We start from the raw sequence: 26344 nt of genomic DNA, 5'->3' as shown, positions 1-26344 counted from the left end.
AGGTTGGATGTTCTTTTCTAGGTCAGAGGAACTTATTTTATACCCAAGACCCATGCAACAACGGTAAAGCTTTGCATCTGGAGCACTGAAATAGGTCATGATGCACTTATTGTAAGTGTAATTGCTTATCATGAAGTTTCCAACAAAACCACATCACCGAGTTCCTGCAGTTCGCAATCTCATAGTCAAACATCATTGAAAACTATATATCTATCTTTCTAATGCTTTTACTTTACTTATAATATTCTCAATAATGATATCGTTAGATAAGATATATTCATCACCCCCAAAAGAGGAGATTACTGCGTTACTTACAGAAGCCAAAACATTAAAAATAATATTATTAAAATTCAATAAAATAAATGTGATATCACAATAGAAAATGGATGGGGAAACTGAAATAAAAATCAATAAAACAAACTCATTTAAACAGAAAATACAGAAAAGTAAATATATTTTTGATTTTTCAAGACCATCTTAATTCAACAAAATTCGGTGAGAGAGTTTGCTGTCAGTGTAAATGTCCCTCCTGTTCCCCAGATGAAAGAGTCCCTCGAATAAGATAAGATGAGCTGAGATGAGACAACATAAGATAAGAAGAGATGAGACTGAGATGAGAAGAGATAACATAACATAACATTACATAAGATGAGATGAGATAAGATAAACTGTTTAATTAAACAGAAAATACAGAAATGTGACAGCCATACAGAATTATACAGAATGGGACTTTGCTTTATTATTAAACTGTACAGCTAGCACTGTATCTTGTTGAATCCATTCCATGACAAATTAACGCACTTCTGAATGCAAAAGTGGATCCAAACCGGTACTACAAAAGAGAACAGTGCGATGTCTGTCACAGCAGGAGATGATCAAGTGTAACTAATGACATTGTTTGCTTTCTAACCATATTCGAGTAAGACATGGCAATACATCAACAGTAAAGACTTTGAAATTAGAAAACAAGCACTGAGAACTTTCAGTGAAGGTCAACAGCTAAGATGAAAACAGCTTGCGGTTATACTTACAGATAGAAGCCCATGTCTTGTGCACATGGGCTTCTGATGTTATCTGTCTAGCAGTAACATCAACAGGATGTTTAGTACATCATGCTCCATCTTGTCGATTAGATTTAACTTATTTACAGTGATGACCTAGCTGGATATTGTACAGTAGACTAGCAAAATTACTTTAGAAATATTATGACAGAACATCTTCTAAAATTTGCAGCATTATTATTTTTTTTTTGGGGGGGGGGGGGGGGGGGGGGGTTGTATTGCATTGTTACATTACAAAGCCAACCGAATCACATCCTCTGCAAAAAAAAAAAAAATTTGAGATCAGGAATGATCTTCGGCCTCTTCAACAGTTGCATAGGGAGTGAATGGTTTGTAGCAAAGGGCCACACACCACATACCACCGAAGCACACACAAACCGAACCACATGTAGTCTGGTTGGGCAAAACTCCCACGCACCTTCAAATATCTTTGGTAGGATAAAGAGTTGGTCCACTGTTGCACGACCAGGACGAAACCTGCATTGTTCCTCCTGTATCTGAAGTTCAACCACAGAGTCACTTTCTTTTTCAGTACCCTGGCATAGACCTTCCCAGGGAAACCGTGGAGTGTGACCCCTCTGTATTTTGAGCATACCTTCTAGTCCCCCTTCTTAAAGATGAGAACCAATCCAGTCTGCCAATCCAGAGGCACCGCCCCAGATCTCTATGCGATGTTGCAGAGGTGTATCAACTAACGGCCCTACAGTATCCAGAGCCTTCAGGAACTCAAGGCAAACCATGTCCACCCCAAGGGTCCTGCTACCAAAGAGATGTCTAACTGCCTCAGTGACCTCGCCAAACTCCAAGAAAATGGGGATGGAGGAGGGGACTTTTGTACCATGCAGTAGTGGAGTACAACATACAGTTCTGGCTACGTGATTAAATGTTTTAACACAAGTTGAATAACAAACATACAGGGCTGGACTGGGACAAAAAATCGACCCGGGCATTTTGACTAGAGACCGGCCCACCAGGTATTATAGGAAAAACCATAAAGCCTTTGAATGAAAACAAACGCTGTTGTCACAGTGATGTACAGTGTCTTGTTGGTATATATGCATCAGTCTAATAAACTTAAACCTACACCATCCTCCCTATTCTGGTATTCTAAACAGTACCCGAAAGTAGACTGCTTGGTGTTAACCTCCTGAACTGTCTACAACACATGGTGAAAACCTGAAATTAAGACAGAGAAGACTAGAGGTGAGACATGATCATTACTGATTACTGATGACAGATTTAGATATATTTTCATAAACCATTCATTTGCCACATCAATAAACAGCATGGCAGGGCAAAATATTTTTTCTAACATGGCAACCTTTAAAAAGTGAAAGGAGATAAAAAGACAGGTGAGAAAGAATAAAACTTAATTGACTTTTTGATGGCATTTTACACACAGTACTGATACAGTATCTAGAAAATGTGGGAAAATACTGGCATCATATACAGTACTTAGCTACTTCTGAAGAAATTATGATGGGACCCTAAAAAAAATGCTATGTACAATAATGGATTTCTATACATTTTACATCAGATGAAAACGTTTGTTGTAAGATTCAGATAATTATTTGGTAAAAGCGAGACATTTTAAATGAGAAAAAGAAAGAAAAGTATTTCCTTGTGCACACCTCTCCCTGTTAATGCCCTACCTGGGCCCCAGGCAAAACTTTGCTAGATCCACCCCTGTACAGTTACCAGTTGTCAGCTACATAAAAAGATGATACAGCCATCATTGGATGCGTATCAGACGGGAATGATCAGGAATACAGGGGGGTCATCAGTGACTTTGTTGGCTGGTGTGAGACCAATGTACTCCAAATCAACGCCAGCATGACAAAGGAGATGATCATAGACTTCAGGAGGAAGTCACCCCCTACAACACCGGTGAACATCCAAGGGAAAGACATTGAGATAGTGGACTCTTATAAGTACCTGGGTGTTCACCTCAACAATAAACTGGACTGGACTACAAATACAGACGTCCTGTATAAGAAGGGCCAGAGTCGACTCCACCTGCTGAGGAGACTGAGGTCCTTCGGAGTCTGCAGGACTCTGTTAGGGACATTCTATGACACTGTGGTAGCATCTGCCCTTTTCTATGCAGTGGCCTGCTGGGGGAGTGGATGCACGGACAGGGACAGGAGCAGGATTGACAAACTGGTGCGGAGGTCTAGCTCCGTGCTGGGATGTCCCCTGGAGTCTGTGGAGGTGGTTGGTGAGGGGAAGATGTTAGTAAAGCTGACATCCATCATGAACAACCCACATCACCCACTGCATGAGTATGTGAGGAGGAGCGCTTTCGCAGATCATTCATCCCAACAGCAGTTAGACTCTATAACTCCTCAATCACGATGTCATAAGTCACAGGACACTGTGAACATCCACGGTCACCACTTCATGCATAATGGACCTTCCATGTGTATGGACATGTGCAGGTATATATGTATGTATATGTATACATATGTATATTTAGTGTGTACATATGTGTGTGTACATGTCTACAAATAGGGATAGTAGTGGTACAATAGCTACATCAAGCTATATAGTTTATGTCTTCCATATTTCCAACCATATCCATAATCGCATACTGTGTGTGCTACCATTGTATATAGTGTATTATCTTACTTTTTTTCATCGATTGTACTTATTTGTATTTTTGTATTTCCTTCTGATATCTGCACCTGAGCTGAGGTGACTCAAAAATTTCCCCGTTGTGGGATCAATAAAGTCTTATCTTATCTTAGAAAAGGATCCTGGTGTTATTTGTCTCTCAGAAACAGTTCATAACTTCCCTTCAACTCATTCATGTCACCTAAAAGGTAAACCTGTTTCTCCATCACCTGTTCAGCTCTGATGATTCAGTAAGGACATCTCCTGGTTTCACCTTCATGTTTCCCTCTCACCAGATAACCAAACCGATATCATGACCAGCTTTTACAGGTGTGGCTCCAGCAAACATCAGCTGATACTAGAAATTAATATTAAATAAATTCTAACAACAGCTGATCAAGCTTAAACGTGCTGCTGTTGTTTAGCGTCTGCCGGTTTCCTCTTTCTGGCGCAAAGTGGGCGATAAACAAACAAGAGAGAAAAGCCGATCAGCTGATCATTGATCAGTTTCATGATTGAAGTAGAAACAGGAGAGAGAGGGGGGAGAATGAGAGAAGAAGATGCAGCTGTGCAGCAAAAAGACAGAATAAATCCAGCTTTGTGTCTTTTTCATTGTAGCTGAAGTCCGGGACAAATTGTGCTCCTTTTCAGCTCAACACCAAACGCATAATATTTTCTCTGAATACGAGAGGATTCCGTTTTTTACGGGACGTTTGATAACTCTAATAACTAACCTTTATAAATAAAATAAGATAAAACAAGTTCAACATCATTAACATCACAGCACCCGCCCAGCTGTATATAAACTCCGCCATGCTAGCTAGTAGGCAGTACTACTTATTGTAACTGACTGTAAAAAGTCAGCATAACGAAAATAAACTCCACCTAAACTTGGTTTATATCTGAGCCAGATAGACTGCAGGTCATAACTTCTTACCTGAAGATCAGTTCACCGCCTCGGGTCTCTGCTCCTCCTGCCTTTCCCTCATCCACCTGCCAGTGTGTTGCACCTGCTGACCTCCACCACTTGCTAATGTTACTGAATCTGTGGAAGCTCCGCAATAGCCACCACCAAACAACCGAGTTATTTTTACACATCTCCCAGCATCTGGCCAATCCACCACCTTTCATTGTTTATACCGTTACGGGAAAAAACGAAAAAAAAAAACAAAACAAACCATTGGCCCATAAAAATGAAAAATCACCAGTCCAGCTATGCAAACATATGCTAATTATTATTACATAGCAACTTTTAAAAGATGTTACATGTTCATATTATTATTTTTAAACTCTTACTATCATGAAAGTAAACAATTTTGCATAATGTACACAGAGGAGGGGGTTTCGGTGGTTGAAAAAAAGACGAGTCACATTTCCCGTTTGACTCAGACAGGGTTTTCCACCTCCCTGACCTCTCGTGGGACATTTCCATCTCACACAGTATTTAAACTTCTCTGCCACAGCCGGTTACAATCATTTCATCACTGACTCCCTGGGAATCCTGATCAGAAAACTGATTCACTGCTGATTTACTGAGGATGGCAAAGTTCGCCGTGCGTGTCTCCGTACTGCTGGTGTTGCTGCTGGTGGCACTGGATGAAAGCAGTGAGTATGGCTTCAGCGATTATTCACTGAGACGTTATTATAATGTTTTTTGTCATATTGTCATGTAAAATGCTGTTTTCACTGAAATGTCTCATTCTTTCCTTCAAAGGTTCCAATAAATATTGCTGCACACGGTACCAGCAAAACCCTGTCTCAGTAAAAAGGCTGAAAAGCTACACAGTCCAAGATGACAACTGCAAACTCAAGGCAATAATGTAAGTGGGGAAAATATCGTAACTGCATCTAAAACACATAATCCACACTGACTGCCAGCTCTGCTGTGATACTAATGTCTGAACTTTTTTTAAACATCAGTTTCAAGACTGTGAAAAACAGACATATCTGTGCCAATCCTGAAGACGAGTGGGTGAAAATTGCTATTCAGTTACTGCCACGGTAAGATCAATTCCTTACCCTATCAGTAGCTATCAAACACAAGAAGAAGAAAAAAAAAAACCTGTTTCAAGATTATTCTTGTGTTTCTGATTTCTAATCCTTTCCTCTTTTTTTTTCTTTTTAAACAGAAAACACTGAGGACAACATTCACGGAGCTCACTTGAGTGCATCAGTTTACAGACTAGTTCTGTAAAAGTTAAATAGTATTGTATTTTATATTTTATGTTGTTTTTTATATTGTTTATACTTCATTTGTATAACATGATTCAAAGCTAATAAATACAGTATATTTTTTTTAAAAATATATCAATAATTGCATCCGTTGCTTTTTATTGACCTCATGAAAAAACATCACTATTCTGCATCACTATTTAGCAGTAAAGCTGACTGACACAGCATGAGTACGCGTTTACAGAAAAGAAAAGAAATCCATTTTACAAACAGAAGGGAGTATCAGAAAACAGTAAAAGGTTAAAAGTGAGAAACTAACTTTTTTAAAAAGCACTTGAGTACAGTAATGGAGTAAACATAAACAAGAATTTCAATTTATGAGATAGAAGTAAGACAGAGACTTAAAAGAATAAAAATGTGGAAGTAGGACGATACTAAAAGCAACAATAGATATAAATACAGCAAAAACTAATTACAAGAGACACAATAAAGATGCATAATACAACCAAAGTGTAAAGTACAAAAGGACCGCATTTCAAACAAATGTTAAAGAAAGCCAAAGGTTTGGTCACAAAGGGGTGCAGGATGACTAGTATAGACAAAAATGATGCCAGATGTCCTCATGAACTGTGTATGAAGGTAAAACAAAAATGTAAAATGACTAATGAGTGACGTGAGACAGACAGACAACCACAAGTAGGTGTCTTCCTCCTTCCTAGGAGTGTGGCACGTCCTGCATGCCCACAGCCAGGCACTCAAACTAAAAAAAGAAATGAAGAAATTTATTACAGCACCCACACAGTCCACACACTGCAGATCCCCATCAGATTAAAAAAAAGGCAAATTCATAACCTACAGATTTCTACAAAATCATCAATTTACACAGAGAAGGTGGTATTCTGCATTTACTACTTCTACATTTACAGTGAGGGAAATAATTATTTGAGCTCCTGCTGATTTTATAAGTTTGAGCACTTACAGAAAACGAACAGTGTAATTTTAATGGTAGTTTCAGTTTAACAGAGTGCGACAGAATATCAACCAAAAATCGAAAAACAACCAAACAAATAAAAGTTATAAAAATATTTGTACGCTGCTGAGTCAAAGAAGTATTTGATCCCTAAGCAAAACACGATTTAGTATTTGGTGGAGAAACCCTTGTTGGCAAGACGTTTCTCTCGTAGTCAGTCACCAGGTTTGCACACATCTCAGGAGGGATTTTGGCTCACTCCTCCTTACATAAACCCTTTAGATTTCTTGGTTGTCTCACAAAACTTCAGCACCCTGCACAGATTTTCTGCAGGACTGAGATCTGGAGAGTTGCCATCCCAGTCCATGACCTCCATGTGCTTTTTTCCTTTGTTTTCTTGGTGGTATGTTTGGGTTGCTGTCATGCTGGAATGACCCATCTTCAGTGTTGTGGCTGAGGAAAGGAGGTTTGAGACTGACTGAATGTCACATAGCACACAGCCAGTCACTGGGAGCCACAATTCTGGCCGCTTTGCAGAGAATAAACTATTATTTACATTATTTCCCTCAATGACAGCAAAAAATAATTATATAATTTTTTCTGTAATCACTTGGTAAAACCTTTACCTAATTCATAATGTATTTTAGTAAATCTCAACAAAAACATTCTACACTTTTAGAGTTTTTCCCCCGCTTTAAGCTGGATGTATCCATGGAATCTGAAACACGGTGTTCCTGCAGTTCAGAGATCCCAGCAGTGGGCGGCAGTGGCCGCAGCACAGGAAGGATTCACTGCATCACCGGAAGACCCCGTGTCTGTTTTATTTTCACCATCACGCTATGTCTGCTGTCGATATAACTTTTACTCATCGCTAAATATGTCACACTGAGAGAAAACCGCTGTGGTTATGGATTTGAAACCACGATAAGATGAAGCGATATGGAGATGCTAGCGTACCTGCTGTGTGTGTCTGTGCTGTGCAAGCTAGCTCGAGCTAACGATGCTATTATACACAATGACAGCTACGTGGCGAAATGAGCTTAAAAGAGGAGCAAGGTAAGATAAATACACACATGCTGTTTCTGACATTATGTTTCCAACATCTCTTTGTATATTCATGTTAGTATGTCATTGGTATTGAGTGAGTGGAAGCTAAAACGTGAAGGTGAATATGCCGTAAAAGTCAGTGATGCTCTGTAACGGCAGCTTCCTCTCAGATCCGTGCAGACTTCACGAATGCATAATGTAGTTAAGGTGTAATGCAAGTGTTATATGTAGGTACATGCAGTGAAGGTGGCCTTTGGTCCAGCAGGTTTCCAGGCTGAAAGCAGCAGGAGCCATGAAAGAAGAGGGCAGGGACGAGTGCGGAGGTCCAGCTCTGTATGAGGACCCGGACTTCCGCTGTGTGGACGCCTCCCTGTTCTCTGGCAGCTCCACGCCTCTGGCCAGACTGCAGGGAGACATCACCTGGCTACGGCCCCAAGTAAGCCTGTCTAGTGGAAATGCCCAGAAAATTCCTTATTGGTTATCTTTCCATTGATCGGGTGTTGTTATTGATAAGATCCTGCCACATAGGGCTTGACATTTGTGGCCTATTAGCTTGTGCCGCCTCACAAGATGAGGGGATTTCCCTTTTCTGGTGGTTGACCTGATTATGAAGGACTCTCAAAGTTACTGCTCTGTATCTCACAAAAATAAATATGTGCAATTAAATTAACCTGCTCTGCTGTTTCCAGCCATATCACTGTCTCAGTCCCAATTATTATTTCCATTTCACATGTCAAGGAGATCTGCCCGTCACCAGCTCTCTTCCCAAGCAGCATCAGCCTGGGGCATGCAAAGCAAGGCCTGTTAGGAGACTGCTGGTTCCTCTGTGCGTGCACCTTCCTGCTCAAGAACAAACAGCTTTTAAACAAGGTAACACAGGCTGGTTGTCTCATCAGTTTGATTTTGTGAGCCCCAGCACTGGTTTTGTTCTAAATGTGGAGAATGTTCATCGTGTGTTTCCTGTTGTCACTCGCATTGTCGTTGGATCCTGTGTAGGTTCTGCCTGAAGATCAGCCACAGTGGGGTGACAGCAGGTACAGAGGCTGCTTTCATTTTTGCTTTTGGCAGCAGGGACACTGGACAGAGGTGACCATTGACGACCGCCTGCCCTGCATTAATTCATCTCTTTGCTTCTCACGCTGCCACTCCCCCACTGCCTTTTGGGTTGCCCTGTTGGAGAAGGCCTATGCCAAGTCAGTTGATTCCTTGAGATTAACATGTATTTTTCAAACAAGACCTAATCATGAGGAAAAGTTTGAAACCCCCCTTTCCTTTCCCTTTCATCTTCTGCAGGCTTCGTGGTTCATACGAGCGACTGTGGGCAGGTCAGGTGTCCGAGGCCCTGGTGGACTTGACAGGTGGTCTAGCTGAGCGATGGAGCCTGGGTGACTTTGGCTCGGAGGAGGAGCAGCAAACAGCACAGGACAGTGACCAAGTCAGAAAGAGAAGGCTGGACCTGAACCTTCTGGACCCTGTGAAGGATGACTGTGTGCTCAGCTGCTCCACTCACAGCACGCCCGGAGGTCAGAAAAGTGTCTGCTCACAGATAATACAGTGAGTGATGCTGTGCCACATCACTTGCTGGCCTTCTCTATTTCAGGACTCACTGAGCTGGATCAGTACCACGCTCTGACTGTCATGGAGTGGCTGGATGTGAAGAAGGTGTCAGGGGGTGAAGTACGGCTGCTAAGGATCAGAAATCCTTGGGGAAGACGCTACTGGGGAGGAGCCTGGGTATGGAGGTGTGTGTCAGACTTGTCTATTGTGGAGTATATCTGACACCCAGATGTGTGGAGTTGAAAGTTGTTAAACCAGATGCTTCAAATTACAGATTACAAATGTTCTTAAGATTAAAGCTTTTTGAGTGCTCAGAAAAGTACTATACAAGAACCAGTCCATTTACCTTTTATTTACCTAATATTCTCAATAGCAGTACCTTGGCCTCCAGTAACACTGTGATGAATCTCATGGTCATTTTTGATCAGGAAATGTCCTGTAGTGTCCATATTAAACAAATGAAGGAGCACTATCTTGAATTTGTGTGATATGTCTAGTTCACACATTCAGTACTTCTAGGCTGGACTACTGTAATTCATTATTGTCAGATTGTTCCAAAAACTGTGTATTTGGACATTGATTTAAATTTTTAAAGTTAAATCATTCACAAAAAAGAAAGCAAAACAAGACAGCTGATCTGTTAGCTACTAGTTGATGCCATCACTCTACAGATCCACAGCCACACAGGAGCATATTCACATAGTTAGGTTCTGGTGACAGCTCTTAAAGGTAGAGTTCTGCTGATATTTGGTGATTTAAAAGTCAGATATTCCAATATATAAACCAATGTTGTTGTTTTTTTCGTGTTTAGTTATTTCTTTACTCATTTATGTCCGACTCTGCTTGGATCAGCTGCTTTATTGTGTTTGGAGTGTTCCCAACAGGGAAGTTGCAGAGTGCCATCTTGTGGACAAACTGTGCAACATCAACACAGCAGCGCATCTTCTATATCTTTTAGTTTTGGTTGATAGATTGGCAACTAGCTCATATCAACCTGTCAATAAATAAATTGGCCGGGCTCTACTCAAAGGTTACTCAATTTATAAAGTGATTCATTAGATTTGACAGCACTGGCTTTAAGATTTCAGACTTTAGTCGCAGCCATTAGGTGTAACTGATGTCTGTCTGAAGTTGTGATTTTATCTCACTAAAGTCACAGTTATTATACGGAATTTGGAGTGCATTTCTGGAATTCACACCTACATCAACAAATTTGTAAATGTGGGAAAATCCAGATGTTTCTTTGCCTCTCTCTCTGCAGAGGTGCAGGTTGGGATTCTGTTGCCCCTGATTGTGCTTCGGAGCTACAAGCCAGGGTGGCAGAGGGTGAATTCTGGTTGGACGAGGCTGAATTTATGTCCCAGTTTGATGACGTCACAGTGGGCTATCCCATCAGTGAGGAAGGACACTTGAAGAGCATTTATACTGGTGTTGCCTTATTTTGTTAAAGAGGTTTTTGTTGTTTCAGATGTTACTTTCTTGGTGCCCTTGTTTTAACCTGATGCCTCTCTGCTCCGGCAGGAAACCTGCTGACACACAGTCATCAGCTGGCTGGTCGCTGGGTAAAAGGGCACTCTGCTGGCGGTAGCCGAAACTGCGGCAGCTACGGCAGCAACCCCAAGTTTTGGCTTAAAGTGTGCGAAAGAGGAGAGGTGGTGGTGTCTCTGTTGCAGTGCCGGAAATGGAGAAACACAGAGAAATATGCACAAACCCCAGTCGAGGACAGCAACAATACAAAGCACCAGCATTACCAGGCCATCGCGCTGCACTTGTGGAAGGTTTGTTCTCTCATTTAGTGTTGACATGCGCTCGTGTGGCTTTCCATCGCTTTACTGAAAGTATGTTTGCACTAGGTGGAAAAGAAGCGTTTCAATCTGAGCCGGATGTTGAACAGACCTCCTCGCGCTTCTACTCACTGCCATACCTACGAGAGAGAGGTGGTTCTCCACGGGCAGCTGGAGCCCGGATTCTACCTTCTCATCCCCAGCACCTACCAGCCAGGAGCCGAGGCCCGCTTTCTCATCAGGGTCTTTTCCTTCTCTTCCATCTCCCTCAGGTAAAATTATTAAGTTTTTCACGAAGTTATTTAATGTTTCTGATTTTATTTGCGCCATTAAAACAATTAATCTCATCCTCAGTGCCATGAAAAGCCCAGCACCCCCACTGCCTTTAACAGCAGACAGTGAGTGGGAGACCAGCTACTTCCACGGCTCGTGGGTTGAGGGAAAGACAGCCGGAGGAAGCAGGAACTTCCTGTCTCACTGGCAGAACCCCTTCTTCCCTTTTACAGTTTCTGATGATCCAGCAGTGACATCAGGAGTTAACGTCAGGGTTACCCTGCACCAGAGCCGGCCTGATACGGATCTGCACCCTATTGGCTTCCACATTTATAAGGTCAGTAAAATACAAAGTCAGAGCATTAGTGTTAGCTTAGATTATGTGACATCCGTCCTTCTGCAGTTCAGTCTATACACTAGGATAGAGTTCACATCGCCTCTGAATAGCTTAACATTATTTTGCTTCTCTTTATCCGGTACTGCTTTAAGTCGAAATATCTGCTTTTAACAACATAACTAGGTAGTAGAAGGACAATCTGAGCAGATGATATCCAGGGATGAGGATCCTGTGGCCAGCTGTGTCCCTCACTGTTACACGCAGGACGTCAGTCTGGCCTGTTCACTTCCTCCGGGGGCTTACTCCATAGTGCCGTCCACTTATCAGCCCGACTGCTCTGCAGGCTTCACTCTGAGCCTCGCTCGCAGAATACAAAGGTTAGCTCTGTCATCAAGCAGACGTTTTTTTTAATAGGTAACAAGTTCTTGTCGCTAATGATGGTGGATCTGTGTGTGTCTTTCAGGAAAGTAGTGAAAAGCCAGGAAAGGCTCGGGAAAGCCGTTCAGGAGGTTAGTGAATTTGAATTATGCATTGTATTATGTAACACGAGGAATTCATTAGGTGGAACCAAAGGATTTAGTGTCTGGGTGAATGTGCAATATTGTCCCAATCCTCTCCATCCTTTCCTGTGTTATGAACTTGAATAATGGCCAGAAATGTAGTTACCGACGAACATTATGACATCACGGCGATGTTGACCTTTGACTATTTTAATTGTTTGATGTCATTACTTCTCCATTTTTTCCTATTAGACTTTTGTGATAATTTTCTTAGAATTGACATGAATTCTTGCAATGTAAGCTTTTTGTAAAATAAGGGTGACCTTTAACCACCAAATTCTAATCATTTGTCCCGATGTTCAGGTAAGTGTTTGTGCCAATTATGAAGGCCTGACAACTCGCACTGGAACACACGCTAGTACAATTACGACTTGTTAGCATGCCGCATATTTGCGTGACTTAATGCGTAGTTAACTGTTTAATGATTGTGGTCAGAAGATGGCAGCACTCAATAATCCCTCTGTCTTGTCTGCCTCTGTCTGGACGGCAGGTTTCTCACGTCTCTGTGATGCAGAGCTAGATCTCTGGGACCGTTGCTGCTCCACTAACATCGACTTACCTCCATTTGCCTCTTGGCCCGTGATGAAAGAACCAGCCAGGCCACAGATATCGCGTGTGTGTTTGTGTGAGCATACATGTACACGCTCCCTGTGGATGAGAAGGCAAGCAGGCTTAGTGGGAATCCCAAAAAAAAGCCTTTATCCTGAACCGCCAAGGCTCTGGGTTGATGGGCAGCTACATGCTTGTCGGCGATTAGGACATCAGAGGTTGTCGGTGGGCTGGGCTGCTAATGAAGTATGACGGGACTGGCTGGTGTAAACAAACAGCCGCCACTGAAGAAGGCCGCCGCTGCTCTTGCTCATTCACTCACTGGTGCGCCTGCCGGCCCAGAACAAAGGGCCCTCTCAGGAAGGTCCTCGTGGAGGCACAGGGGGCGAGGGGATGGTCTGCAGAAGCAGCGCCAACCGAACCACACCACACCGTGATATACCACCCCGGAGCTTTCCTGCTGTCCCTCACCCCCAAACACTCTGCTTTTTATCTGGCTTTAATTGTTTGTTTCCAATACACAAACACAGGGGTTTTCATGGTCTTGTAGCCACTAAGCTTCCATAATAATGCCTGAACCGATTTGGACCAAAAGAAGTCCCAACTCCATCCTCACCCTCCAGCTCCCTTTGTTTTTGTTTTTTTTTTGCCTCCCCCGCCCCTCTTCAAAACTTGGTCCACAGCTCTGCTTGGACCTGAGCACAGCTACTGTTTGAAGGTGCCGCGAGAACAGATTACAAGCAGAGGAATGGAAAGCGATGAAACGAGGGTTGCAGCGTATCAGAGGAATTCGATTGCTGTGATTAAGCCACCCGTGTTGTTCTGAGGCTGTTCTTGTGTGACAGTGTGTGTCGGCCTGCACATACATCTGCGCTGAAGACACAGGGTTTCTGTTTATTCAACAGAGTCATCAGACTCTGAAAAACTACAATTAACAGATCACAGTGGTACTAATGTGCATTTATTATATCTTAAAGTTCTGAAATGTGGAGAATAAAATAAAATTATTGGGACTTTTGCTTCATGTATGCATATTTCTTAATTACTTATTTATTTTAATGCACATTTCAATTAAGTATAAATGAGCACATGCTTGATAGTAAAGATGTGGCTCACCTTTGACCTTTTCGTGCTCATCACTAAGATCGATACATGGCATGCGCGTCCACTAAACCGCTGCTGTGCGCGTCGCCGTCACTTGCTGCGGGATTCAGGAGGCTGTGGTCGGACTCCGAAAAGACTCCTATCTACAAAATAATGAACAACAAATTTGACGCGTGAGTATTTAAAACATTTCGCTGAATATCCAGAGAGCGGTCTCGTCGGTCGCTACTGTGAACTCACTGGGGAGGGTAACGTAAGCTGACCGTGGTTTGCGTGTGTGAGAGGTGTGTCAGCTTTATTATATGTTTTTGCATGAATTCTGTGAGTTAATAAAAGAACAGGAGTGCGAGGGCAACACCTACACGCGCTTTTAAAAAGAAAGGGAGCAATACCTGTGAGTAAATGGTGCTTTTTGATGAAGAATTTCAGTGTTGTTAGCTGTTAGCTTGGCCTGGAGGAAGGCGGATAGGCCTCGAATCCTCGGTGTGGTAGTTAACTGAGAGGCGGGGAGAGGCGCGTAGAGGCCGGTCACAAATTAGACTCGCGTGGCCAATAAATGCAGGAAACTGGAGAGACACTGTTACACGCAGAGAGCTCTTATTAATAGTGACCGTAGTTTAAGATTAGCACAGAGCGCATGTTTGCAGGCCACAACTTTAAAATGCATCAGTTGCAGGTTTATTGGGTTAAGTTGCCCTAAATGAATACAGCAGCCATACTGCAAATCTTCTATTCGTCGAGGATATAGTTTGTGTTCATTTTTTTTCTTGTATTTCTGATGTGTTGACCAGGATGAGGGCACAACTGAATAATTTAGATACTGGTTGCTGTAAGACGGTATAACGCCAACAGACTGGGTAACAAAATGACAAAAGATTTGATTTAAAACACTCTGTAAAAGGAGTTAAAATGAAAAGGGCTGTTACCTGACAACAGGTGTAAAGTCCCTTTTGATTTCAAATATTGATTGCATTTCCCTCGATTGTAGTCTGAAAGACGATGACAGCGGAGACCACGACCAGGACCAAGGCTCACCGAAAGACGGTGAGAAGGAAAAAAACGAAGATGAAGAGAAGGAGCAGAACACTTCCAAGAAAAAAGTGAGGCCGCTAAAGTCTTACACAGATGTATGTGCAGATTGTGCTACTATTTGTTGAACAAAGGTACAGTTTCTTTAGTTTTGGCTTGTTTGTTAAACTATAAAATTTTGAACATCTGGAAATGAATTGAACAGTAAATATAATTTTTGAAGAACCTCTTAAATTAAAGCAAAAAGTCTGCACTTTAATCACATGTTAATTATTAGATTTAAAATCCGCTTTGGTGGTGTACAGAGGCAAAATGACAAATTATAGCTCTGAGTCTGTATAAAGTTAATATGTCAATGAGCTGTACAAGTTACTCTCTCATTTCCGGCAGATGGTGGTGCCAGGAGCAGGAGAACACCCTCTCCAGTACAATTACACCTTTTGGTACTCCAGACGCACCCCAGGGAGACCAGCCAGCACTCAGAGCTACGAACAGAACATCAAACAAATTGGCAGCTTTGCTTCGGTCCGTCGCTCCTCATCACATCTTTATATGGCTTAAAACAGGAGCCAGTGCACTTTTCCTTTTGTTTATGTGCCCATGCAGAGCTGCACACTCCACATATTGACTTGTTTTCCACTAATTATTACAATTGTCCATCCCAGGTGGAGCAATTTTGGCGTTTCTATAGTCACATGATCCGACCTGGCGATCTGACAGGTCATAGTGACTTCCACCTCTTCAAAGAAGGCATTAAACCCATGTGGGAGGTAAACACACTGGCTGATATCCTCTATTTGCTCTGGTTGTTTGGTTATGCGTGAAAGGCCTGATCTGAAATTGTGTATGTTTAGGATGATGCTAATAAGATGGGTGGGAAGTGGATCATTCGTCTGAGAAAAGGCCTGGCGTCTCGATGCTGGGAGAACCTGATCCTGGCTATGCTCGGAGAACAGTTCATGGTAGGAGAGGAAATCTGTGGGGCTGTGGTGTCAGTACGTTTCCAGGTATTGCCAAAAGCAGACACACTCGGTTGCACATGGTCACTAACTGCCTGACCTAACGCTCACACATGCCTCCTCTTCATGCTGCTTCTCGCCAGGAGGACATCATCTCCATCTGGAACAAAACAGCCAGTGACCAGGGGACCACCGCCCGCATCAGAGACACCCTGCGCAGAGTCCTCAACCTGCCCCCCAACACCATCATGGAGTACAAGACACACACAGACAGCATTAAGTATGTATGTCTTCTCCTTTTTTTATTTTCTTCTCCAGCTTTCCTTTCTCTTCAGCTCATTCCATAAACCTGCATGCTCACACACATTTTCCAACCAAAGAGGCAACGAGAGAGTACACTTACATGTTGCCTTTTTAATGGCTTGTTTTTAACATGCTCAGGTGATAAGATGATGGTTTTCTGTAAGTTAGATTTTTATTTTGACAGTATGTTTGGATTTTAAGGGAGAAATAACAAACACAATTATCAAAATGTTTTATTTTATTGTTTGAAGTATTATTCCAAATTGAAATGTATAACTGTACACACAACCACATATCTTGTGCACGTCTATATACTAATATAATTTTACAAACTCCCATATTTTTCTATTAGTTCATTAGAGAGTGAAACAAATGCCCATTTAACTGATTATAATGGTTTTCCATTGCAGTCTTAACCTTGAGTCAGTATTTCTTCAGTATACAAGAACTCAGTTCTGCCTTTTGTTCCCATTTTCATGCTTTTCAAAATCCAAGTGGGGAAAAAAACAACTAGTTCTGTGTCCATGTTTGTCCTTTGTAGCTTTGAATGTGAATGCCTAGTATGATGGCTTTCAAGTCCTTTTACACAATCTCTATATCCTCATGTAGATGTTGTTGCTCCATTTTTTTTTTTTTCACTTGGCGCTTGATATTAATGAGATGGGGATGTTCTTGACACACGTTGTTAAAAACTTCTGTTTATAATGGCCAGCCTGTCCAAAGAAAGGATAAAAAGCTAAAAGACCAACTTCTTCTGCACGAAGGCACAGAAAAGATGCACAGGGATTATTTTGAGCTCTGAATCGTGCAAAGCTTCTCTAGTAAAGTCTAGAAATACCAGTATGGAGCTAAGAATAATAAGTCCCATTCATTCTAACATGGCCTGTATAAATCTTTATAATATTGAAATGACCTCTGTTAGTATATTTCTTTATTTTGGCAGCTTTAGCTCATAAAGCTAAGCCTAAATTTTTTATTTTCATCATTAGTTTTTGGTAACTGTGAATACAACTATTTTTTTCCCCATCTAAAGCTCTCATTCAGTTAACTGATGGGCTTACGATTCTTCAAGGAAAATAATTATTTCTTTATGCTTTTTACTGCGAATTATAATTTACTGCATCCTCCTCTGTTTGCAGAGCATGGGAAGACTTCCATGGTCTGGTGAATGCTAGCGGAGGACGTTAGCCCCCCGTCACCGAGATGCTCAGCGAAGAGTAAGAACTCCTGCTGTGGGATTTCACATGAACAACAACACAACCTGTGTGATGTAGTTAGACTCTACTGATGTGGTCTCTGTTTGCGGTGTGCAGGTGTGTGCATACGGGATGTGTTGGGGGAAGCCGAGTCCAGAGAAGGGCAGCTCTGCGTGGATTGGCACTGCGTAATGCGAAGACAGAGCAAAAGTCGGGGACCGAGGCCAGGAGACCGTTGGGTCTTTGTGTCAAATTGGAAATGAACAGAAAAGCCTTTCAACAGAACACTGAAACAGGTCTATGAAAGAGGTGATTTTAATCAACTGGAAGAGGAAATTACAGTTTTGTTTCTTTTTTTCTTTTTTAGTAATGCAAGTTGTAACATCTTTTAACCAGTGAGTGACTGGTGTGGGCTGTTCTGGTCATGAACGCTCGACAAAGTGTGCTTTAAATACAACAGAATCAGTTGTACTCTATATGATTTTATTGCTTAACGTGACATTTCACCTGCTGTTAAAATAGGTGTGCTAATCAGTTTTATTGGGACTCAAACAGGGTTATTATAACACAGTGCTGTATTTTAACTACAATTCCTCTGGTCATTTTGGACTAGAACAAATATTAATGTTTAAATGCAATCCACATCAAAGATCACTTAATACGATTTTTAAAAAGTTGTATCCCAAAGGATGAGGATCCTGTGTTGGGCAGGTTTCTATAACCGGCATCTTTAGAATGAACTGCCAAGCTGCCTAAATCACTGTGCCTGGCCTCAAGCCCGACCTGAACCAGGTTTCCCTTCCCTGCCTTCTCCTTTCTTTACCCCACCTTTTAAAGGAAGGGCTCTGCTTTAATGTTAAAGGTGTATAGGAGTCCTGAAACACTGATATTCACTCCTTTTCCATTTTGTAGTCCACGAAAGAAAACGGGGCCCAGGGTCTGTTACAGTTTTTATCCTGGGGAGCTTTTTTGTTTTTTGTTTTTTTTGTTTTTTTTAATATGTTAAGAAAGAGCCTACAGTTTGTTGAAAAACTGTAATGCTGCCCTTATTTGTTATTGTGATGATGGATGCAGGTGTGTGTGTGAGTGTGTGGAAAGCGAGGAAACACTGTTGGATGTACACCTGATGGATTATAGCAATAAATGGTAAATATGCATCTGCTGCTAAAGATGGTTTAGTGCCATTTTTCTTTTATAAACGCTGGAACTGAAGCTGTGGAGTTTGCAAGAAGCCGAGATTCCTCTTTATCCGCTCTTCTTTCTTCCCAGACCGGGAAGCTTGGGTGCCCGTTGGTCTGTAAATCATGTGATGATGCTGGTCAGCTCATTTCAAAAAACATATGATTCTGCAGAGAAATCATTCAGACAGGTTAGAAACAGTGTTAGTTTTTCCATCCATCTATTCGCTTCAGCTTATCCTTTTCAGGGTCGTGGGGGGGCGCTGGAGCCTATCCCAGCTGTCATAGGGCGAGAGGCGGGGTACGCTCTGGACAGGTCGCCAGTCTGTCACAGGGCCAACACACAGGGACAGACAACCATTCGTACTCACATTCACACCTAGTGACAATTTGAATTATCCAATTAACCTATCCCCACAAGCTGCGTGTCTTTGGATGGTGGGAGGAAGCCAGAGTACCCGGAGAGAACCCACGCAAACGCGGGGAGAACATGCAAACTCCACACAGAAAGACCCCGGCCTGATGTTGGAATTGAACTCAGGACCTTCTTGCTGTGCGGCCACAGTGCTAACCACTGTGCTACGTGTTAGTTTTTCTTTGTATTAAAATGTCTTCTTTATGTATGCTTTTTATGTTTTTTAGAGAAAGAAAGCAAGTGTGCAACGGGGGGGAGAAGAACGGTCTGAACACTTTTTGGCTCAAAGTAATAATTTACTCCTTAAAGAATCTTTACATAAGCAGATTTTTGATGCTTGCGATTGATACCCGAGGAAGATCCCACACATCAAAATGTTGCTTTTGTTACATGTAAACATGTTGGTTGTTTGCATGTAACATCAATATAAATTATGATCTCCAGTTGTAATGCAAGTTCCAATTAAACCAAATCGTGAAAGGCTCCTTACGAGCCAATACATCAAATATTATATTCTAATATTACAGTGCACCCATCTGGGATCATCTTAATATAGTGTCCTGATTTTTATACTGAACCGCTGATTTCCAGTTAGTATACAATGATCCCAAGGCAGGGATGTCAAACATACAACCTGGGGGCCAGATTGGCCCTACCAAAGGATCCAATCCGGACCAAAAGCATTTAGGAAAATTAAAAAGAAAAAAACATCAAATAAGGAGGGCATATGTTTAATAATTACTCAGTCAAACTAGAGTGAAAATAGGAGAAACCTCCTTGCAACTTAAAAAACAAAAAACAAAAACCTTTATCAAAGCATTTAAAAAAAATAAAATAAAAATTAAAGGTATTTGTAATGACCAGCTGCTTACCAAGAGATGGAGCGTGTCAGTGATCATGAGACGATTGCCAAGATTGCCGGGTGGGAAGGAACTTGTCTTCTAGACATATTGCATCTTATTGCCAATTTGACCTCCATTCAGTCACAGAGTATGCAGATTCTGTCTTATTGTGGTTTTATTGATGTATTAATGCACAAAAGTCATTTTGAAGACAGCAGCTGACTGTGAGTGGTTGCAGACCTGGTCCTTGTCTTCAAAGCAACCACCAGTACAGATGGACCAATGATACTGTTAGCTAAATGTACTTTTATATTAATATGATTAACAGTTGAAATCATTACCTAAAATTACAAATATATAAGTTATTCACTAAAATTATAGAATGAAATTAAAATTGTTAGCTGCTGTTTGAAGTAAGTATGAATGAACAGATAAAACTGTTGCTGAATGTTTATTCATTAGTAAGCTAATTTATTCATAACACATACTTGCAACTAAGTCTTCAAAGTCTGAGGTAGAAACTTTGGGAAAGGTATAATTATATTGTGTATGACAGAACATCTTCCCACTGACGGACACACGTGCTTACCAACAGGAAAGTGGCTGCCAGGAGAAGGAGTTTAGTGTGTGACTCCATACTGAGTGGAACTAGAAGATGAAAATAGAATACATACAGTTGTACTAAAGCCGTGATTAAATAATAAACTATGTTTGTGACTTTGGTATACTTAGAAATGTTAAAGAAGTCTGATACTAGCCAGAGAGATGCAGTTAATGTTTGGCAATTATCTTTTTCTTTTTAAAAAAAAAACAATCTAGTGGTGTTAGTTGATGTCCCTGTAAATATCATGGAACAGTCTTTTTTTCCATTTATTTTTTATAAATTAAAAGCATTCACTGGTGACTTTATTAGGTACACCTGTTTGGCTGCTTGTTAACACAAATCTGACCAGCTAATCACTAGAGGTGGGAATCACCATACATCCCACAATACGATATTATCACAACACTTAACCCACGATACGATATTATCACAACACTTAACGCACAATATGATACGATATTATTGCAATTTTTAAAAAAAATATTTTTAAATATATTCAGATTCTGTACATACAGGTAAACTTTATCAATATTCATTTTATCTAATATCAAAGTCTCACACTCAGTCTCTCATTTCAGTCAGTTTTATTGTTGACAAACTGAACGGTTTGTATTACAGTCTAGTCCAACTTAACTGAATGCAACCATCTGGTACAATTATAGCTATTCTGAACTATGAAATTTATGAAAACTATGCAGCCCATTCAGCAACTGAAGAATTTGAAAGTAAATTAAAACAAAATATAATTTTACATTAAATAAAGTTTTAAACTTAATTAAAATAAAACGTGTCTTAAATTAAAATAAGTAAACTGTCATGTTTATTGCTGCCAAAAAAAGTTAAACACATTTGGACAGTGAAGTAATGTCACTGTAATTCTGGCTCAGAAAAAGGATCAACATGCTCTGAAGTCAGAGCATGTTCCATTCCACAAACTTTTTTTGTAACAAAATATCGATTTCTGCTGTCCCTGTATCGATACATTATTAGCAAACGAAATATCACGATACTACACAGTATCGATTTTTTTCCCCACCCCTACTAATCACATGCCAGCAGCTCGAAGCTTTTAGGCATGTGGTTGTGATGAAGACGATCCACTGACGTTAAAGTTAAAAGTGCCTTGTTGATGCAAGATGTCAGAGGAGAATGAGCAGATTGCTTCAAGCTGACAGGAAGGCAACACAAAGTCAAATAATACTAACTTTATTATTAAAGTTATATAGCACTTTTCTAAACAGAGTTGCAGCCAACGTATGCAGAAGACAGTGTCTGAATGCACAATACATCAGGCATGCTCTTGCATACCTAGCAGAGCTACAGCAGACCACACTGGGTGCCACTCCTGTCAGCTATGAACAAGAAGTGCATTGAGGTGACTGTTGTTGAGGTTTGGTGCTATGAATAAAACTGAATGTTGTTGATTTCTGCTGCAACATTCAGTTGTTTCAGAATTTAAAATGAACAGTGTGGAGTCATCGATCCATCTTGCCTTGTATAAATGGTTCAGGCTCCTGGTGGTGTAATGGTGTGCCAAATATTTTCTTGGCACTCTTTGGACTTAGTATAAACAGCATTTAAACACCACAGCCTACCTGAGTATTGTTTCTGACTGCGTCCATCCCTTTATAAGCACAGTGTACACATCTTCTGATGGCACCATGTCTGAAAGTGCAAACTGTTTGTTTTGTTTTTAATGTGACAGTGAGCTCACTGTGATCCAATGGCCTCCAGTCACCAGGCCTCAATGTAATGGAGTAACTTTGGGATGTGATGGAAAAGGAGATTCACATCATGAATGTGCAGCCAAAACTTCTGTTCCAACTGTGTGATACTGTCATGTCATGATAGACCAAAGTCTCTGAGGGGTGTTTGCAGCAACTTGTCGAGTCTCTGGCACAAAGACTTAAAGCACCTCTGAAGGCAAAATATACTGCAGTTTAGTACTAGCGAGGTGTACCTAATAAGGTATCCGGTGAGTGTGCTTTATTATATTGGTCTGTTGTTTTTCTTTCAGTCATGTTTCTTATCTGTTCAGTAAATAAAAGTATCAGATCTGAAGAGGTCGATTAAAGTAAACTTGGTCCGAAACTAAACTTTGGGAAAGGTAAATGTTCTCTGGCATCCTGTCAAAGACAAATTAGGAATGTAATTTACTGAGGTAGAACTCACCCTCCAGCCCAAAGTATTCATGGTCCATGTTGTGTTCTTCGTTGAAGCCAGGCCATTTCTTCCATATCGTGCCTATTTCCTCACCAATGTTGGAGACAATCTAGTGTATAATTTAAAACTGCATGAAAGCACTACTGCAATGTTACACTTTTCAGTCACACATATACTTTTATGAGTTATAAATATTCCTACCTGGAATTGTTGGTTGGAGAAGCAACGGCATGGACAGCAGGAGCCCTGGATTCTGATGGTAGACGCCCCTCCTGAAGCGCAGACCTCCAGGAGGGGCGTAAACATGCTCCACCTGAAAACATGGTCACCAACACACAGCAACTCAGTAACCGTGCACTAAGCCTCCTGGCAAAGAGACTGGCCAGTGCTTCACACAGAGGTGCAGTCCAGTCTTGATGGTTGGATGATTGCATTTTCAGCTGTCATGATTCTGCAGCACCAAAGCAATTGTTTGCTCGGTGTCAGAAGAGTTCAATTTGAGACATGCTTTATTAGAGCACAACTGAGAGAATATTTATACCAAGTCGAACTCTGGTCACTGAAACCTCTGCCAGGCCAGTCCTAATTGGGCACAACTTCACCGACTGTCGCTTCTGGAAAACTCTAAATTTGACACACAAAGACACCCCCGCTAACCCTGGAGTCAGATTTAGGCCAGATGAAGAAGGAAGTATTTTGGGTTGACGACAGAAGAGCCGTGAGCCTGCCATGCCATTGGCCAACATTCCCATTAGGAAGGATGTCGCATTCCTTCCCCTACGAGCCCACGCCAGCTCTGTTGGTGTGTTTTTGGTGTGCAGACAGCTGTGCTGTGCATTAACCATCCCAGGTTTATATTACACTCAGCCTGTTCAGAACAGGAAAGGCCCCGACTGCTATTTACAGACAGGCCTGAGCATCTAGGCCAGTGTGGTCCCAGGCCTTGAATGACATGGAAAAAGGCTCACATGCGAAGTGTTTAGTCTGACAGTATAAAATGCTACTGGTGTTTGTTCACCCAAATTAAAAATGTAAAATTATAGTAATAATAATAAGAAAAAAATATACTATGTGAATGTTATTCTTCAAACTCAAATGATCCACAAAACAACCATTTTATCCAGACTAGTTCCTTACTTCTAGGCTGGACTGCTGTAACCCATTATTATCAGATTCTTCTAAAAGTTCCCTGAAAGACTGTCTTTTTGACAGTACCTAGGTCCTGTCAAAATGATGACAGGACCTAGGTACTGACAGGGACTAGAAAGAGAAAGCATATTTCTCCCATACTGGTTTCTCTTCATTGGCTCCCTGTTAAATTCTGAATCAAATTTAAAATCTTTCTGATCACATACAAGATCTTGAATAATCAGGCCCCCTTTTATCTGAAAGACATCATAGTACCATATAACCCCAATAGAGCAGATTGAGGTTTAAAATGTTCCTTTCTAATCAACTTATAGTTAGGGCTGGACTCTGAGCCAGGTTCTCCCAGAGGTTTCTCCCTTTTAAGAGAGAGCTTTTCCTTCCCTGTGTCGCCAACTGCTTGCTCACAAGGGGGTCATCTGCTCGTTAGGGTTTCTTTCTAATATTGTTGGGTCTTTACCCTACAATGTAAAGTGCTTTGAGGTGACTGTTGTTGTAAATTGGCAATATAAATAAAACTGAAATGAATGAGTGCAGACTAAAGACTGTGGACTCCTTCAGACATAATTATATTTATGTTTATAATTTTTGTTAACCCATTAACCAAAGGCCAGTAGTTTGTAAAATTCAGTTCATTAGATTTCTCAGAGAAGCTAAAGAGGCTCATGTATGAAGTATGTCTCCTTAATATAAATCTTCACCACTAACTTTACCTACTTACCTACAGTACCTACCTATATATTCACTCTCATTATAACAACAGAAGTGAGTTATATAAGCCTAAGTGTGGCTTGATCACATGTAGTTTAGAACTACTGAGCAACATAAGGAAACAAACTCATCAGCGTTTAGTAGGAACATATATACACCAAGGAATGAACAAGTTTCCTACCTCTGATGTACGGTGCCAATGAGATGGTTTTGAGGTGTGTACGCTCTCATCTCCATCAGGCAGCAGCCGAGGCAACAGGCGTCCACCCTAAGGGGCCTTTCAAAATAAAAGACCTGACTGCCCTCACTGTCAAAGCCTTTCAGGGTGTAGGCCCGAGCTGGACCACAGCACTGCAGACACACACAGGAGCTCTCTAAGAGGAGGGAGAAGAGAACAAATGCTGAGAATATGCTGAAAAACATCAGTAGTTATAAGAGTAAGACACGTGGTGGAACGGGACAAATACCTTCCACAGCCACAAATGACTGTGACCTGTTGCCTTCTGTAGTGATGTTATAGATCCTCCTAGAAACACACTGAGGACCTGCAGTCAGGATGTGGTATTTTCTTAACGCACACACATCTAAACAAGAGTCCTGTTTTATGTAAAAGAAAAAAGTAGTCCTCCTCACCTTGCAGCTCCGGCTTGGCAGTGATATGAATCTCACTAGCAGTTTCCAGCACAGACATAAAGCATGATCTCACTGCACTACCAGTCTTCTTCACCGGTGGCTGAATCAAGCCATTCTCAGCAGTCTGGCCCAAAAGCTGCTCTTCAGATTCCAGGTCAGGAGGCATTTGGTGGGATTTGGGTGGAGTGCTTTGAGTCTGGCACTCACAAGAGGGTCCACAGCGGTTGTGAAAAGCCCTGAAGACCATGTGAATGTGCTTCTCTCGCTCAAGTCGTCCAAAGGGAAGAGGCTGATTCATCACGGCTGACATGGTCTCAAACTGAAAAATGAATCATACCGAAACCTTAAAGAAAACATTTGAAGGATGGATGCTTTAACTCATACCCAGTCTATAGGCTGCAAGCAAGTTACTTAAATAAAGTATAGTAGGTGCTTAAAGAAGAAAATCCACACACATCTTTCATTATTTACAAACCAAATTCCCCCAAAAGTTGTGAAAGTGTGTAAAATGTAAATAAAAACAGAACATGGCAGCAACATGTATTAAAAAAGCTGTGAGCAGGGCCATGTTTACCCTGTGTAGCATCCCCCCTTCTTTTAATAACAGCCGGTAGACATCTGGGTACTGAGAAGACCACCTGCTGCACTTTTAGAAAAGCTACGATCATATCTGCTCAGCACTGCTGGATCTTTGTCATATTTTTGTTTAATGGTGCAATTAACCTAATTAGTTGTAAAATGTTCCTCCAGCTGTTTCCTTTGAGTACCACTTACTTTCCCAGCCTTTTGCCCACCCCAATTTTCGGAGCCATTTTCTCAGTTTAAACGTTTGATATGTTTTCATTGTTCTATTGTTAAGAAAATGTAGGTTTATCAGATTTTCAAACAATTGCATCACAACTTTTTGGAGCTGGTGTTGTGCCTTAAATATTAAATATTAATCTGACAAAATGATAAAACATCCACTAAAACGGTCTCAAAATCATAGCAAATAGATCTTTATCATGTAAGCTTGTAATTTAAAATTTAATAAACTTTTATGTTGTGATCAAAAGTTTGATAGGGGAAAAAAGGAGCTTTCCTTCTCCTGTACTGTGTTTCTTGGCAGTTCCCTGGTATCAATATTAACATCCTCCTT

At 41.2% G+C, this 26344-nt stretch overlaps 4 protein-coding genes across 6 annotated transcripts; 3 read left to right on the top strand and 1 right to left on the bottom strand.

The window, feature by feature from the left end:
• Window positions 1–5035: 5035 nt before the first annotated feature.
• Window positions 5036–5900, top strand: ccl20a.4 (chemokine (C-C motif) ligand 20a, duplicate 4). The gene is made up of 4 exons (XM_082512445.1): window positions 5036–5279; window positions 5389–5494; window positions 5595–5675; window positions 5804–5900. The coding sequence occupies exons 1-4, from the start codon at window positions 5213–5215 to the stop codon at window positions 5811–5813; spliced, it is 264 nt and encodes an 87-aa protein (XP_082368571.1). The 5' UTR covers window positions 5036–5212; the 3' UTR covers window positions 5814–5900.
• Window positions 5901–7544: 1644 nt separating this feature from the next.
• Window positions 7545–13947, top strand: capn10 (calpain 10). Of its 2 annotated transcripts, none has more exons than XM_082512280.1 (13): window positions 7545–7872; window positions 8129–8299; window positions 8602–8733; window positions 8860–9056; window positions 9157–9386; window positions 9464–9605; window positions 10682–10815; window positions 10942–11198; window positions 11274–11476; window positions 11559–11814; window positions 11998–12191; window positions 12278–12323; window positions 12865–13947. In XM_082512280.1, the coding sequence occupies exons 2-13, from the start codon at window positions 8156–8158 to the stop codon at window positions 12892–12894; spliced, it is 1965 nt and encodes a 654-aa protein (XP_082368406.1). In that variant the 5' UTR covers window positions 7545–7872; window positions 8129–8155; the 3' UTR covers window positions 12895–13947. The 2 variants fall into 2 exon arrangements, with proteins under 2 accessions (XP_082368406.1, XP_082368405.1); XM_082512279.1 differs by having other exon boundaries at window positions 7547–7872; window positions 10682–10848.
• A 104-nt stretch (window positions 13948–14051) lies between these two features.
• eif4e2 (eukaryotic translation initiation factor 4E family member 2) lies at window positions 14052–18683 on the top strand. 2 transcript variants are annotated; one of them, XM_082512281.1, is made up of 8 exons: window positions 14052–14200; window positions 15016–15127; window positions 15447–15581; window positions 15722–15826; window positions 15911–16063; window positions 16159–16295; window positions 17458–17535; window positions 17632–18683. In XM_082512281.1, the coding sequence occupies exons 1-7, from the start codon at window positions 14076–14078 to the stop codon at window positions 17504–17506; spliced, it is 816 nt and encodes a 271-aa protein (XP_082368407.1). In that variant the 5' UTR covers window positions 14052–14075; the 3' UTR covers window positions 17507–17535; window positions 17632–18683. The 2 variants fall into 2 exon arrangements, with proteins under 2 accessions (XP_082368407.1, XP_082368408.1); XM_082512282.1 differs by having other exon boundaries at window positions 16159–16299.
• On the bottom strand, window positions 17857–25516 carry LOC309694751 (phospholipid scramblase 1; the record flags this gene model as incomplete). Its single annotated transcript, XM_082514959.1, has 7 exons — window positions 17857–18860; window positions 20539–20597; window positions 22726–22825; window positions 22918–23029; window positions 24755–24947; window positions 25041–25118; window positions 25207–25516. The coding sequence occupies 7 exons, from the start codon at window positions 25514–25516 to the stop codon at window positions 18834–18836; spliced, it is 879 nt and encodes a 292-aa protein (XP_082371085.1). The 3' UTR covers window positions 17857–18833.
• Between the last annotated feature and the right edge of the window lie 828 nt (window positions 25517–26344).

Source organism: Aulonocara stuartgranti, assembly GCF_965226115.1.
Source record: "Aulonocara stuartgranti genome assembly, chromosome: 18".
NCBI lineage: Eukaryota > Metazoa > Chordata > Actinopteri > Cichliformes > Cichlidae > Aulonocara > Aulonocara stuartgranti.
Note: the sequence above shows the minus strand (reverse complement) of the source record. Positions and strands in the feature narration are given on the sequence as shown.